This window comes from Mus pahari, chromosome 10 (assembly GCF_900095145.1).
Source record: "Mus pahari chromosome 10, PAHARI_EIJ_v1.1, whole genome shotgun sequence".
Classification (NCBI taxonomy): domain Eukaryota; kingdom Metazoa; phylum Chordata; class Mammalia; order Rodentia; family Muridae; genus Mus; species Mus pahari.
Genome location: NC_034599.1, coordinates 81222089 through 81238000, shown reverse-complemented (window position 1 = coordinate 81238000; position 15912 = coordinate 81222089). Strand labels below are relative to the sequence as shown.

Here is a 15912-nt window from a genome sequence, read left to right as displayed (position 1 = left end):
AAAAAAAAAAAAAAAAAAAAAAAAAAAAAAAAAGATTGTAGTGGTGGTCTTTTTCTCAGTCGGTGGGATTAACATTGGACTAAAAAGTCACCGGAAATAAATAAATCTATTGAAAAACTTTAAAGTGGACAGTGTTCACTCTAATGTATACAGAATCCGTCTATCTAGCAACTTATTTCTCCCTCTTGTTTTCAAAACATACCTCTTCCTTCCCGTTTCTCACACTTGTCCACAACACTTCTCTATTTTATTATCACAGCCTCAGGTGGGACTCTCAGATCTTAGATCTGTCTGATACATTACAGCCATAATAACTCTCCTAAAACCTGGGAGAGGCTCTATTGCCTACAGATTAGCAATTCAAAGTCCTTGGTGTCCCAGCCTTTTGGTTTTTCTGTATGTGTCATACAGAAAAATATTCTTTTTCATTGAAGTACAGGAACATTCTGGCCTTGAAGAATCTAACTACTTTCTTTTTCTGTTCACAGAAATGCTGATTTGTTTCCTAAAATCCAGGTCATAGTCCCTTGTTCCAGGAAGGTTTGCATCCCTTCTCCTAAGAATGGGATCTCTGGCCGGGTGTGCTAGAGCAATTTTCAGACAGCACAGCAATGCAGTAATGCAGATGTTCCTCTTCATTTGTGACAGTCCTGAGCTGCCAGGATTTTCTTTCTCTATTCTAGTGGAAAACTAAGGGCATTACCAATATCAACTGATGTTGCTGGCTGGGCTGGGGTGGAATGGGGGGGAGACTTTTGTCAAAGTCTTCACAGCCCAAGAACACTTTCACCTGTGACTCTTCAGCACTTTTATCCTGAGTACTTAGGGGAGAACAGAAGAAATTCTCACCATGCCATAGAACATGGGCTGGTTAAATAAACCATGGTATGTTCACATGACAGAACACACTGACTGCTATTATTAAAAATCATGGCACAATACATGGTTTTCCAGGCCACACGTCTGGCATTTTGAGCCACTCCTGGCTGTGATGGCTTGTATATGCTTAGCCCAGGGAGTGGCACTATTTGGAGGTGTAGCCTTGTTGGAGTAGGTGTGTCACTGTGGGCTTGGGCTTTAAGACCCTTATTCTAGCTTCCTAGAAGCCAGTCTTCCACTAGCATCCTTCAGATGATGATGTAGAACTCTCAGCTCTGCCTGCATCATGCCTGCCTAGATGCTGCCCTGCTCCCACCATGATGATAATGGACTGAACCTCTGAACCTGTAAGCCAGCCCCAAATAAATGTTGTCCTTAGAAGAGCTGCCTTGGTCATGATGTCTACCCACAGCAGTAAAACCCTAAGACACTGTTCGTTCGTTCTCTCTCTCTCTCTCTCTCTCTCTCTCTCTCTCTCTCTCTCTCTCTCTCTTTTGGATTTTCGAGACAGGGTATCTCTGTATAGCCCTGGCTGTCCTGGAACTCACTTTGTAGACCAGGTTGGCCTCGAACTCAAAAATCCACCTGCCTCTGCCTCCCGAGTGCTGGGATTAAAGGTGTGCGCCACCACGCCCGGCGACACTGTTCTTTAATAACTACATGTCAGCAGCCCCTCCAATTGTGACCATCAAAAAACAAAACAAAACAAAACAAAACCCCCCAAAACCCAACAAACAAACCAACCAATCCTCCAGGGGCTAGAGAGATGGCCCAGCAGTTCAGAACTGCTTTCTGCTTTTACAGAAGATCCCACTCTTTCCCCAGCACCTATATGGAACTTCACAACCATCTGTAACCCCAATCCTAGGGAATCTAAGCCTTCGTCCTTCTGGCCTCTCTGGGCTCCAGGCAATGCATGTAGAACACTCACATATACTCACAAAATACTCATACATATAGCATAAGTAAATCGTTAAAAATGTAACAATAAAACCTATCTCCAAACAGAAGCATCCCTAAGGATGATTGATGGGGGAGACTCAGGATGACAGAATATATTCTATGATCAGATACACCAAGCAGAAGATACAGTTACCAAAAGTACAGTCAGGATGACTCTACTGCCTTCAAAAAATAAAAAATAAAAAAGGGGTATATGTGCATATATATATATATATATATATATATATATATATATATACATATGAGAGAGTATAAAGGTATAGGTTATAAAGTTTATTGTTCTTTGGAGTAGACACTTCAGCAATTTTGTTCATTATTTTCAGCTACACTTTCTATGTAAGCATGTACTAACTTCATAAATATGAGGAAAAACATCACACCAAGTGGTGCTCATAGAGTATCACTCACTCTTCTATCTAAAGCAGTGGTTCTCAACCTTCTTAATGCTGTGACCCTGTAATTCAGTTCCTCAAGTTGTAGTGACCCCCCAACCATAAAATTATTTTCATTGCTACTTCATAACTGTAATTTTGCTGTTATGAACCATAATGTAAATATGTTATGCAGGATGGTCTTAGTTGATCACTTATAAAAGGGTCATTTGACTCCCAAAGTGGTCAAGACCCACATGTTAAGAACAACTGTTCTAAAGAAGAGTATTGACATCAAAGATGAGTGTTTTGAAGGGGAAGGAAATATTTGTACTATAAACACATTCCAAAGTGGTGCCCAGAATCTAACCTGCCATCAGGACTGCCCCACTCCTGATATCTTACATTATGGAAGCAACAGCAGAACACCCAGAGCCACTGCATTCTGCTACTGATGGAGAGGGCGGGGCCACGCTACAGCAGAAACAGTAAAATTCAACTTGGATTTCAGTTCTACACAGTAATCAGCTAATTTACTTCTGTTATTTGCCTACTGTTGCTCTTTTTTCCCAGAACACCACTGGGTAGGGGGTGGGGTGTGTGTGTGGGGGTTGTAACAGAGACAGAGAGAATGACTATGAGATGGGATAGAGGCAAAGAAGGCCATCTTTCAGAGGAAACTGAAGCAGCCTTGGAGAAATAAGCACCTGGGTTGGAAGTGCAGACAGGCAGAAGAGGGACAGAGGTGCAGCATGCCTGCCACACCAGCACAGTGCCGAGCAAACTGTAAGGATCACTCAGCCGCTGAGTAGTTATGGCAGGAAAAAATCCAAATCGTCAGTACTGTAGTCTAAGCAACCAACAAGCCAATCAAAAAGACCTCACTAGAAAGCAAGGCACTGCATGTGCACAGGTACAATGTTCCTTCATAACAGTTGATCACAATCAACTCCTATTAACAGACTAGGTGAGTGCCTAATCACTGACATAAATCTCTTAAATTTTATAAAATTTCTCTTTAAGGAATTTAATACTTCTGCCAAAATTTACTAGAAACATTTATTAATTAATTTTAATGCCTATCTGCAGACAGTCTTTTGCTACTTTGTGGGTTCTTTTTCTTCCACCCATTTAACCCCTTAACACTAGATAAGAGAGAAAAAAGGAAAGAGAGGAAAGAGTCCTTGAAATGGGGTGATGTTATCATTAGACTATTTCCTGCTGATTAGCGGGAGTTCCCTTGGGATAAGTCTGAATTTTACAGGCAGGATATCTAACTTCTTGTTTCTTTGTCAAGCACGACTACTTAACAAACCACAACCAAAACTCCACCCCACCTTCGGGGCCCTAGCAGTTATCTACCCTCTGAAAAGTCCCCAGAATTCTATCACACAACTGCAGAAACTATCTGCAGCTGGCAAAATCACACCCCTGCTAGAGCAAGAGGTAAATCATAATCAGCTGCTGGGGACAATCTGAAGGAGCCTCACATCCCACACCTGAGATTAAAATGAAACCATATTCTTATATTTCTGTTTTAAAGACACCAAAACTCCAAAATTGTCACTACACCTACCCATGTCTGTTCAAAATTTTTTAAATGTTTGTGAAAGAGGAGCTCTAATATGACAAACTATTCTCTCCTTTGGAGGGCCTCTAACCCATTCTAAACACCCCAGAGATGGCTTCCCAGTTCCCAAAGCATTTACATAGTCTTCCCCAAACCTCTCAGATGTCAAGCAAAGCAAGCAGAAGTACCACTGACTCTGAATATAAAGACACCGACTTATGATGTAAGCAATTTTTAAAGAAGAGTTTAAGCAATAAGCCTTTTTTTTAATTAAAAAAAATTAAGATTTATTCTTATTTTCTATAACTGATTGTTTCTCCAGTGTGCACATATATCTATCATGTGCATGTCTGGTGCCTGTGAAGGTCAGCAGAGGAGACTGGATACGCTGGGACCAGAATTATGCATGAGTCCTCTGCAACAGCCAAAGGGCTCTTACTCACTAAGTCATGAAAGCTGAGGACATGCGGACTAGGGTTTGTTCTACACTGCAAAAGCTTGGAACTGGGCCGTCTGTCTGTCTGTCTGTCTGTCTGTTTTTCTTTCTTTCCTTCTTTTTCTTCTTTCTTTTTTTTAGTTCTTTTTTTTATTTGATATTTTCTTCATTTACATTTAAAATGCTATCCCGAAAGTCCCCTATATCCTCCACACAGCCTGCTCCCAAACCCACCCACTCCCGCTTCCTGGCCCTGGCATTCCCCTGTACTGGGGCATATAATCTTTGCAAGACCAAGGGCCTCTGCTCCCAATGATGGCTGACTAGGCCATCTTCTGCTACATATGCAGCTAGAGACACGAGCTCTGGGGGTACTGGTTAGTTCATACTGTTGTTCCTCCTATAGGATTGCAGACCCCTTCAGCTCCTTGGGTACTTTCTCTAGCTCCTTCATTAGGGGCCCTGTGTTCCATCCAATAGATAACTGTGAGCACCCACTTCTGTATTTGCCAGGCACTGGTATAGCCTCACAAGAGACAGCTATATCAGGGTCCTGTCAGCAAAATCTTGCTGGCATATGGAATAGTGTCTGGGTTTAGTGGCTGTCCCGGGAGGGGCAGTCTCTGGATGGTCCTTCCTTCTGTCTCCAAACTTTGTCTCTGTAACTCCCTCCATGGGTACTTTGTTCCCCATTCAAGAAGGAATGAAGTATCCACACTTTGGTCTTCCTTCTTCTTTAATTTCATGTGTTTTGCAAATTGTATCTTGGGTATTCTAAGTTTCTGGGCTATATCCACTTATCAGTGAGTGCATATCAAGTGAGTTCTTTTGTGATTGGGTTACCTCACTAAGAATGATATCCTCCAGATCCATCCATTTGCCTAAGAATTTCAAAAATTCATTGTTTTTAATAGCCAAGTAGTACTCCATTGTGTAAAAATACCACATCTTCTGTATCCATTCCTGTTGACATCGCAGTTCTTACCAGCTTCTTGCGATTATAAATAAGGCTGCTATGAACATGGTGGAGTATGTGTCCTTATTACAAGTCTGCTTGTGGACGTTGTACATCGTGGTGCGGAGCCTAGTGCGCACCACGATGTACAACGTCCACAAGCAGGGCATGTGCCACCACACCTGGCATGTAACCCATTTTTAAATATGGTTATTTGATTTTTCTGTAGTCCAGCTTCTTGAGTTCTTTGTATATATTGGATATTAGTACCCTATTGGATTTAGGATTGATAAAGATCCTTTCCCAATCTGTTGGAGGCCTTTTTGTCTTATTGCCAGTGTCTTTTGCCTTACAGAAGCTTTGCAATTTTATGAGGTCCCATTTGTCAATTCTTAATCTTACAGNACAAGCCATTGCTGTTCTGTTCAGGAATTTTTCCCCTGTGCCCATATCTTCAAGGCTTTTCCCCACTTTCTCTTCTGTAAGTTTTAGTGTCTCTGGTTTCATGTTGAGTTCCCTGATCCACTTAGACTTGAGCTTTATACAAGGAGATAAGAATGGATCAATTCATATTCCTCTACATGATAACCACCAGTAAAGCCAGCACCACTTGTTGAAAATGTGTCTTTTTTTCCACTGGATGGTTTTAGCTCCTTTGTCTAAGATCAAGTGACCATAGGTGTGTGGGTTCATTTCTGGGTCTTCAATTCTATTCCATTGATCTATCCGTCAGTTGCTGTACCAGTACCATGTAGGGGTTTTTTTGTTGTTTTTTTTTTTAAATCACAATTGCTCTGTAGTACAGCTTGAGATCAGGGATTATGATTCCACCAGAGGTTCTTTTATTGTTGAGAACAGTTTTTGCTATCCTAGGTTTTTTGTTATTTCAGATGACCTTGCAAATTGCCCTTTCTAACTTGGTTTCTTGAACTCATTCTCAGCTGTCTCAGTAGAATAAATATGCCCAAGTGGAGGCTTTAGCCAGGTTAAGAACAGTAGTGCTTCAAGGGTAAGCATGCGCAGGTCACAGCCTTCACTTATGAGCTACTCATTGAAGGAGACAGAGAGCAGAGCGGAGCCCCTTTATTACTGACAGTCCAGGACCCATGTGTGAGCCCTTAGGAACGGTGGCATATACGAGTGTTCAGGCTTTTCCAGGACTGGAAATTTTATTTTGATGAGACTTCATAAAAATAAGTAATTATTTTTATAATTGGGAGACCATTGGGAGAAGAGGCCCTTGGACTACAGAAAAATCAATAACCTCATTAAAATCAGATATTCTATGCAACTTAGAAAATCCTGGCAATCTTAGAAATAGATGAGTACAGAAATGTTCTAGAAAGTATGGTAGTCCATTTAGCTCAATATTCGTGAATTTGTACTGCTTTGAGCTGAATGCTACAGTGCTGTTCTCTTTAATGACATAAGCTCGTGCTGGTCTAGTCTTTCTCTCCGAGTTCATCCTGACATCCTTGTTTTCTATTGATAATACCAGCGTAAGAAGAAAACCAGCAATAGGGCTATTAATACGCATTACCTCCATCAACTAAAAATGAAGCCAGTCTGCTGAACAATGCGAGGCATGCCTCCCCTGGACAGCACACGGGGAGAGGACCTGAGAAGCTCCACGACAGTCAACTGTGCTCCAGCTGTCCTCTTTACACTACGTACAAACACATTTGAGTTAACAATGCAATACCTTTTATCTTCTAATGCCAACTTCTCTAGCTGACATCTCCAAATTATATCATCCTCTGTTTTATTGAAGAACATCAACTTCACCTTCCTTAAAAGGAAAAAAAAAAGGAAAGTTCATGTTATATAAATCACTGTTACATTTAAAATATGCACCGGTGGAAATGTTCGAAGTGAACCTGCTGAATGTTTTTAGGTAACGCAAATAATGGAACCCTGAAACAAGAGCAAAGCCCGACATTCTGAGTGGGCGAGGAGGAGGTAGAAGGGCAGATAATCAGTTGGGCAGCACGAACAAGGCACACAACCTCAGCGAACTGCCCACATATGACAGATGCCTAGCACTGAAAACCTCCCAAAGAACAGTAACCAGAAACAAAGGAACATACCTGAGACTGGACATTCGAGACAGAGCATAATTCAGTACAGTGACCATTGGTGTGAAGCCTGTGCCGGCTGCCAATAAAAAGAGATCTTCTACTTCCTGGAGTTTGGACACTTTAAAATTGCCCTCAGGACCGCTTACAGAAATAAAATCTCCTAAAGGAAGAAATAAAATAAATAAAATCAGAAAACAAATGAAACAAGAAACCTAGAAGGGAAACAGGGACAGAGCACTGGGAGGGACAGGGTGGACCTGTGACTGCCAGATCCATCTCTGCAGTAGGAGAGGGACTGCAGAGGCAGTCATCAGATGCCAACTATGTTAGACTAGTGAGGAGTTAACATAAGGAAGGTAGAGATAGATATTTCCTATTTACACACTGGTTAGTAACCACAGGGTCAAGCTTAGCAGGAGAGAAACTGGAAACAGGTATTCTAGAGTCTTACACTGGGAGGTGTCATTAACTTCTCTACTGATATTTGAAAAGACGGACCAGCGGAAACAAGATGAGCCATTGTGAGTTTAACGCCTAGGAAAGCAGCAGTTGTAAAATGCATGCCTAGTTTCTGTGAGGACTGACTGACAGACAGGACACCTCTCTCATAAAAACACTGTCACCAGGGCACATTCAGAAATCTCCAATTCAACTTGGAAAATAAAAAACAAAACCTGCTCATTTTTTAACTTAATTCAAATAATGTATTTTAACACATTTGGGTGCTTATAATTTCCCATGTTTTCCACCACAGGATAGTAACTAATGGTAGTTTAGGGGACAATTGCATTATAGGTAGATGTCTAAGTCAACTTTCAGAAGTAACATAAAGACAGGCCATCCTGTTGCCCCAGTGTGAGCTGATGCTGATGCAGATGCAGACAGAGGAGGGACATTTCTGCCATTAGAGAGAGAGAAAAATCAAAATGAGAAATCACAGAGAAAGGATTAGAAACAAGAAGGAAAGTTTTTGAATCTTCAGAGACATTATATTGTGTTACTCAGTCTTTCAAGGTCCATTTCCTGATAGCCTAGTAAGTGCCAACTGTCATGCTAGGTCCTGGAAATAAGGCAAACAGGACAGCTTCTACCTGTAAGTACCAGTCTTACAAACAAGCTGTGTGCTTTCAACCCTTATCACAGAGCATGAGTAATCGTTATTAGGTGACTCAGAGGAGAAGGGGGCTTCATAATTGAAGAGCCATTTCATTGAGTCTTCATAGGAAGAAATACAGCAAAGGAAAGGCTGATAGGCAGTCTAGCTGAGGCTCTGATAGAAACCTAAGAGTGAGGATAACATACTAGGGTTACAAGGAGCACAAAAGCTGAGCCCACCAGGTCCTTGTAAGCCTTGTGGGGGAAGTGGTCAGCACAACTAAAGCAGATCTGCCAGAGCCTTCAAAACTGGAGAACAACACAAGTAAGTGTATCTTCAGAGGAGCTCAGAGAAGTTACTAGAAAATGCAGATGAAGAGTAAGACACCAGTTAGAGCCATGTGTGAGAGACTGGTTAGAGGGCAAAACGGAAAGAATGAAGGCTTGCTTTCAGGGCATGGTAGGAAAGATGACATCAAATGTGGCTGACTGGATTCAGGGAGTGAGCAAGTGTCCAGAAAAGGGCACAGATGAACAGAGATGCTGCAAATAATAAAGAAGGAGGACATGGAGCACAAGACAAAGAGAGGATGACTTCCACTGTTGACATACTTAATAGACTCCCACATGGGGATAACAGAAGGTCTCTATCCAAGCTATTGCACAAACAAGGCTACAAATGCAACAATACTAACCAATCTGAAGACAATCAAGCTCTGGTGTGAAGAGTCCAGCAGGATAGATTTTGATCAAAAAGTAGATGTATTTATTTGGGGAAAGAACTGGTTCTTTAAAATCTGAGAGTAAGGAATCAGACACGGGTGTATATGGCTTTACTATTTCTGCACCTGGAAAAAAGATCAAAACAAAGAAAAGTGTAACATTTAAAAGCACTTAAAGAAGATAAAAATACAAATTTTAGGATGCCATCAGTGTGTGCACAAAACATTAGTACATTCACTTCTAATGAGATGTTTCAATCCATGTTTTATTTACATGTGCATATATCTCAAGGCTATAATTTTAACAAACCAATGGTTAGCCATTATATAAAGTCATTTTTATTATTGATTAAGTATGGTCAATAACAATGAATCTAGATAAGTGCATGAGGTTTGTAATGGGCTACAATAATGTGACATCAAAAATTTTCCATGGAAATGTAATAATAAAGACAGAAAATCCCAATTATAAGCAACAGTAAGTGGTTACCAATGCGATCACTAGAAAAAGAAAGGAGACATCTCACCTTTAATTTTACATATTGTGGATTGTTTTAATGTTCTAAAATTATTATTTGGGCAGCTGAATGAATGGAACAATAATCCTACTATGTATTATGTATGCATGTATTATTTTTTAAGTATATGATACAGATTTTACCAGATTCCAGAGGAAAAAAGTCACCAAATATTTGAAAGACTAAAATTTTATACATGGCTCTAATTAGCTCATATGGAACCTAAAACTCATTGGATAAGAACTATGCTAAGGAAGACAGCAGTTCACACACATGGATCTGGTAGCAGTGAAGACCAAGAGAAATAACTAACAATGCCATGACACAACACCACCTCTACTAAATCTCAGAAGGGAGTCTACAAGATGGAGCACTGCAACACAGGCTGAAGTAAGGATTCTGCAGCTTCAAGAGGCCAAGAACATGGTGGCTATCAGTAAGAACGGGGGCAATTTAAACAAGTAGATGACATTTAGAATGAAATAATGGGGAAATGCACTCACATAGCAAGGAACATAGCTCAGAGCTTCGTGTACTAGTAGCATAGGTAGGAAACTAAGTACCATTACCCACTTGTTCTGGATTGCATTGGTTCAGCCTCACAAACGGCGGCAGCCCCTAGAAGACGGTGATGGCAGACGTCTGTGTCTAGTGTACTCTCTGGGTACTTCCTCCTTTCCACCTGAGGCAAGCTGCTCCACATGCTCTACGCACAGACACAGTCCGACATTTGCTCTCCTCCACAAACCCAGAAGCATCCTGACATTAAAGCCAGGTGCCCAGAAAGGCCAGTAGCTTCCCGACCCCACACAGGCCTCCTTTCCCTTACCTGTGACACTGAGCTTGAGGTAAACATGTTGTCCAACTGGCACCTGAAGGTGAGTACTTGGAGGCAGCATCAGACAGAAAAGTCTCGTGTCATGAGTGACATATTCCTTAGAAATTAACTGGCACTGTCTGTAGTACAAGCCTGGAAGGCAGTGCAAGAAGTCACTAAGTGAAAGCCCACACTCGTCTCTGCTCTTTCACAACTTCAACTTCACTAAAATGCCTAACAGGTCTAAAACACATTAATTTTACAAGGCTACTTTCTATTTCATTTTCTAAGATATTTTATCAACATATAAACACATCTATAATTTGAAAAAAGAACTAATAGTATTATAATTTAATAAAATGAGTATTATTCCTTCATACCTGTTTAACAAAACATGTCTCAAGACACTAACATCCAATTTCTTCTTAAACTTACTTTGTAAGTAATTCTATTTTAGGCTTTATATTTAATTAATTTAATGTGAATAATATTTGATAAACATTCTAAAGTTTTTTTCTTTCCAAGTGCAAACAGTTTTGAAAGCTGAGTACTTGAAATTTAACAATATTATCACTGTTAAGTAGGCTTAGCAACACAAGTAAAATGTGCATTATGTCTATGCTTATATATATGAATTGTACATGCACATGAATAAACATCTTAACTGTCTAAATTGTTAAAAATAACTTTTTATGAAGTGACAGCTGAAGGCAATAGCTTCATGGCATACACTGATTTTAGTAAAAGAAATCAAGTATTTTTATAAATACTGAAAATAAAACCATGCTTCTAAAATACTTTATACTGCACAAAACAATTATATTAAAGACTTGTTATAGGAATTCTAAAAGCATTGTCATTTATATATTTTCTTTTGACTATAGTTTACCCCTAAAGACTGATCATAGTTTATATCCTCTCTCAGAAAATAGAATTTACAGAAATAGAACTAATCAGTAACACATTTACCCTGATTATTCCTTCTCTCTCTCTCTCTCTCTCTCTCTCTCTCTCTCTCTCTCTCTCTCTCTCTCTCTCTCTCTCTCTCTCTCTCTCTCTCTCACACACACACACACACACACACACACACACCTAATAGTATTTAACTTGGTATGGAAAGATTTACTCCAGATCATAGGAAGCGAAAGCCACCCAAACCAACAATAAATGGTTAATAGAAAACTACAATTCATATACAACTTTCAGAAATAATTTTGGCCACAATTAAATCAAGTTCTCATTTTCCTGTGGCTCCCAAAGATCCTGTCATCCAATCTTTCTACCTGCTACCCTGGTAACTCAGGAGGTACGCATGTGTATGGTCACCTCACTGTATCACCAGGGAATATGTTTTGGTCTGGTTACAGCTAGGACTATCACTCTAAAGTCATCCTGGAAGGCCTAACTAGTTCTAGACTAACAACAGGTTCAAATGACAAAGCTCACCAACAGGTGGAATGAAAGTTCAAACTTTCTCTTCAACCCTTTCTCTAGACCAGTGGCTCTCAACCTATGGGTATCAACCCCTTTGGGGTTGGAAAGACCCTTACTTCATAAGGGCCACCTAAGATGATCAGAAAACATAGTTAGACTATTCATAATGGCAGTAAAATTACTTATGAAGTAGCAAAGAAAATAATTTTATGGTTGGGGCCACCACAACATAAGGAGCTGTATTAAAGGGTCATAGCATTATAAGAAGGTCCACTGCTCTAAGCCTTTCTTGGACCCCAAATAGAGAATACAACCAAAGGCTCAGATGCTGTATGTCTAAATAGTCAAAAATTATACATCCGACAAAAACTGTCACATGCAGTAGTTCTGTATTACATCTTTATAAAGTCCAGTGGGCTCCAGGTCCGCATTCTTGAGCTCCTCAGAGCATGACAGAGTGAGACAGCAGAGGCCTACAGCCCAAGTCTGCCCTCTTTTCTTTCTTCATCTTCACTTGTCATCAAGTAGGCTTACACAGAGATATATGCATGAACCTGTATGCTCAAGCGCATCCAAGTTCTTCCATCAATGGTCCTGGTACTCTTTGGATACAACTAGATTTGAGATAATAGGGCAGGCAATTCTGAGGTTTCAGATCCTTGTCCATTCCTGCTATGTGGGACTGGTATGACAAAATGGAAGACAGCCCTGTGGGCTCCCCAAGTGAGGAACCCCGGGCAGGTGCCTTCCTTTCTTGTCCAGGCCTAAGGGACACAGTGCTTGGTGGAAACTATTCATCTTCGGCTTGCCAGTTTCTACACTGGCCACATGGGTTTGCTATAGTAAGTATACCTTTCTTCAACTGTATGGAACCCCCTAGGGAATGTGGGTTACTGGGACTTACAGACTTCCAGGAGAACAGCATGGATACAGTATTTTTACCATTCAACCCTACTTAGATAATCTCCCCATTTAACCTATAAACAGCAGGCACAGTTTCACATGAATTTCCTCAATATAGGTCCTACAACTGAAAATCAAGAAATTAAGACTTCAACTTGCAGTAGTCCTGTGGGGCCTGCCAGACAGGATGAAGAGAGTGGAGATGTGGAGCAGTGAGATGCAGCGCAGAGCAAATGGTACAAACTATGTCTGTGGGGCAACAGTGTTTCTCACCTGTCAAGCTCCGGTTTCATAAGAATCGATGCTGACTTAAGAAAATGTGCAACTGAAGCTAATGTAAGATGGTAAGACAAAAGCTTCTGCTCCAAGGACCTAACTTCTTACAGAGTACATACAATGGTGGCACACTCAAGGTAACACTGAAGTACTAAAAATAAGATAACTAAAGATGTTTTCTGTCTAACATTGAAAATAAGTTATATTTTTCATTCTTAAAAATAGGTTTTCACAAAGCTAAAACAGAAAACACCAGCAAGTCTTCAATAGAGGACAAACAGAAGCAACTTTGTACTAAGGGTCTGCACTACCTTACTCAAGGCCAGCTTCTTACCCTTAACAAACTTTTAATCTACTAGATCAATTTTATTTTCACTGGTGGGAACAGAGCCCAATGTAAGTTTAAAACTTTGCCTAAAGTCACAAGGCAGCTGGCAAAGATGGGAGACATGAGATGGAACATAAGGTTATTAGCTATTCTAACTTGATAGACCTTCGCAAGTGTTCTTAGTGTCTTCCCAAGTATAACTAGGTACAAGTTTACAGATTGTCCTCCAATCTGTGACTTCATCCTACTCTGAGCAAACTGTCCCAAAGCATTCTTTGTCCAATTACCTAAATACTTTCTCATTTCCTAATTTATAATCTTTGATCATTCATTCTTAATAAGAACTTCTTGAGCAAATGTAGGACTTCAAATTGTTACACATATAGAAATAAAGTTTATAGAAAATAAACTACCACAAACTATTTAAAAATATATTGCTAGAAATACCTAAACATGCCCATGCCCCAAACACCCATACTCTGAAGCATGCAGCACAAGACACTCTGTCAGAACTCGTCCCGTTCTATAGCAGTGCTCAGGCCAGCTTCACCTTCTAGTCTGTGTCTAAGGAAGTGACCAATGAGAAGTGAGCCTGACTGCAGGGCACGGCATCCTGAACATACAAGAACAAACTATTCACATGTCATGAAAGCTTATTAGAATTTGGAGATGGATAAAATAACTCATTCATGAGGTTGTTAGCATGTTATGCCATACTGAAGAAGCAAAGGCTGAAGTCTTTATATACACTTCAATAAAAATTAAATTACTGAATATATTCTGCTGCTAATTATTCAGCTTTTTCACTAATTTTGAAAAGTCTTCATTTAACTTCTTATAGTAGTATAGTGTCAGTATATTACATCAAATCTCTCACAAATAATAGGAATCTAATCACAATGCATCTTTAAGCACAAAGAATGGCAAGTGTTATAGGCACATACCCTTAACACATCGGGGTAAAACATGATGAAAAAGAATGCTCAAAAGTGAAAATTTTCATATACGATTTAAAAATTAGCATTATTAAATTCATTCCTCTTTAACGAGTATTATTTTAAAAATATATACCTGTCTGATTTTCTAAATGGCAGTGACAAACCAGGTCTTAAAAAATATTCCTAAAGCCTACTGAAATTTTTACTACTACAAATAGATGGATGAGAACTGATTCCTTCAGTTATGGCTTTATATTTAAATACTGGCCATAAATCACAGGAGGGAGGGGGGCTTTCTTGAAGCCTCGATTTAACAGAACCTCAGAAGTAGAACTCTGTAACAAAACTGTCATGAATCTGAGTCCTTCTATGTCCTTCCATGCCAATACCACTAAAGTGTTTAAGTCCTTTCAGCCCTAACTGTTTAAACTCTTGTTTCACACTGTAACATTGTAGGGATTTCTAGCTTACATATTGCCTCCTCAATTTGTATTGTGCTGATTTCATATTCAGGCAATTCTCATAGAAAGGGAAATAGGCCAGTAAGATAGAAAAGCATATCCAAGTTACCTTGCAAAGAATAGCTTTCACAGCCAAGCTGAACAGATAACTCAGACAGTAAAACATGGAGAAACATGTCACAGAAATTATTCATTTCTAGTAACTATGAATGTTTTCAAGGTAGTAGAAAACCATGGATACTTAGGCAAGGGCTGGGGAAGGGAGGTACAGGGTCCAGGCCTGAGAGAAGTGACGGCTCACCATGTTTTAGCAAGCATCTTCACAGGTGTACACTCCACGGTACACATGTGTGCCAGCCATTAAGCAGTCCTGGTGAAACTATATGAACTATATGAAAATATCAGCAATTTCATATGGTTCAACCTGAATTTAAGGTATGTGTGTTTGTGCACAAATGCATAGGTTAATCTAAAGGCTCATATTGCTGTTGACATGTCAAAAATGACATGATTAAAAAATATTTTTGCTTAATACCAATTTTATGGGTTGTTTATTGACAGATATTTATTATAGGAAAAAGCAAATAAATAAAACTTGAGATTACATAAATAAAATTGTTCATGTGCTCATGTATACGCTCACATACATATACATATACATACACATACATACAACCATTCATTCATAATCTTCATTCTGAGGAAGAAAATGCAGTCAGAGTACCACAGAATTGAAACATTAATAAGTGCACTGAATTAAAGATAAACAATGGAATACTTTTCCTTCTGATTCCTGTGTTTGACCACATCTCTATCTCTGATGCCCATGAAGATTTGGCATGAGAACACACTGTACTATAGATTTTTAACTTACATGATTGTTTTCAGACTGAAATTCTTTTACCTAAGAAACATACTAATCTTAAAATGTCAATAATTTTAATTAACACATAACAAAAACCTAGGAACCATATGGTGGTTGCCTCGTCAGTGCAAGGTGGACTGACAGCAAGTCAGTAATACATTGGTAAGATAAGAATTCAGCTCCACTACAGTGTATATCAGGGTTTAAGGAAAAGAAAGGCAGACGCAGAAATTGCCTTTGCTCATTTGTCATAGAAAATGGATACCTAAACACGAGGCTATTTCCAAAGCAGTAAATCTACTG

The 15912-nt window shown here is 39.6% G+C and overlaps 1 protein-coding gene across 2 annotated transcripts in view; it reads right to left on the bottom strand.

The window, feature by feature from the left end:
• LOC110327403 (cytochrome b5 reductase 4) overlaps positions 1–15912 on the bottom strand; it is a 56768-nt gene that overhangs the window by 8644 nt on the left and 32212 nt on the right. For both annotated transcript variants that reach the window (XM_021206364.2, XM_021206365.2), the window contains 4 exons: positions 10417–10557; positions 9043–9195; positions 7262–7412; positions 6877–6963 (listed from right to left, as the gene is read on the bottom strand). In XM_021206364.2, coding sequence (XP_021062023.1) covers positions 6877–6963; positions 7262–7412; positions 9043–9195; positions 10417–10557 — 532 coding nt within the window. The remainder of the gene's footprint in view (positions 1–6876; positions 6964–7261; positions 7413–9042; positions 9196–10416; positions 10558–15912) is intronic.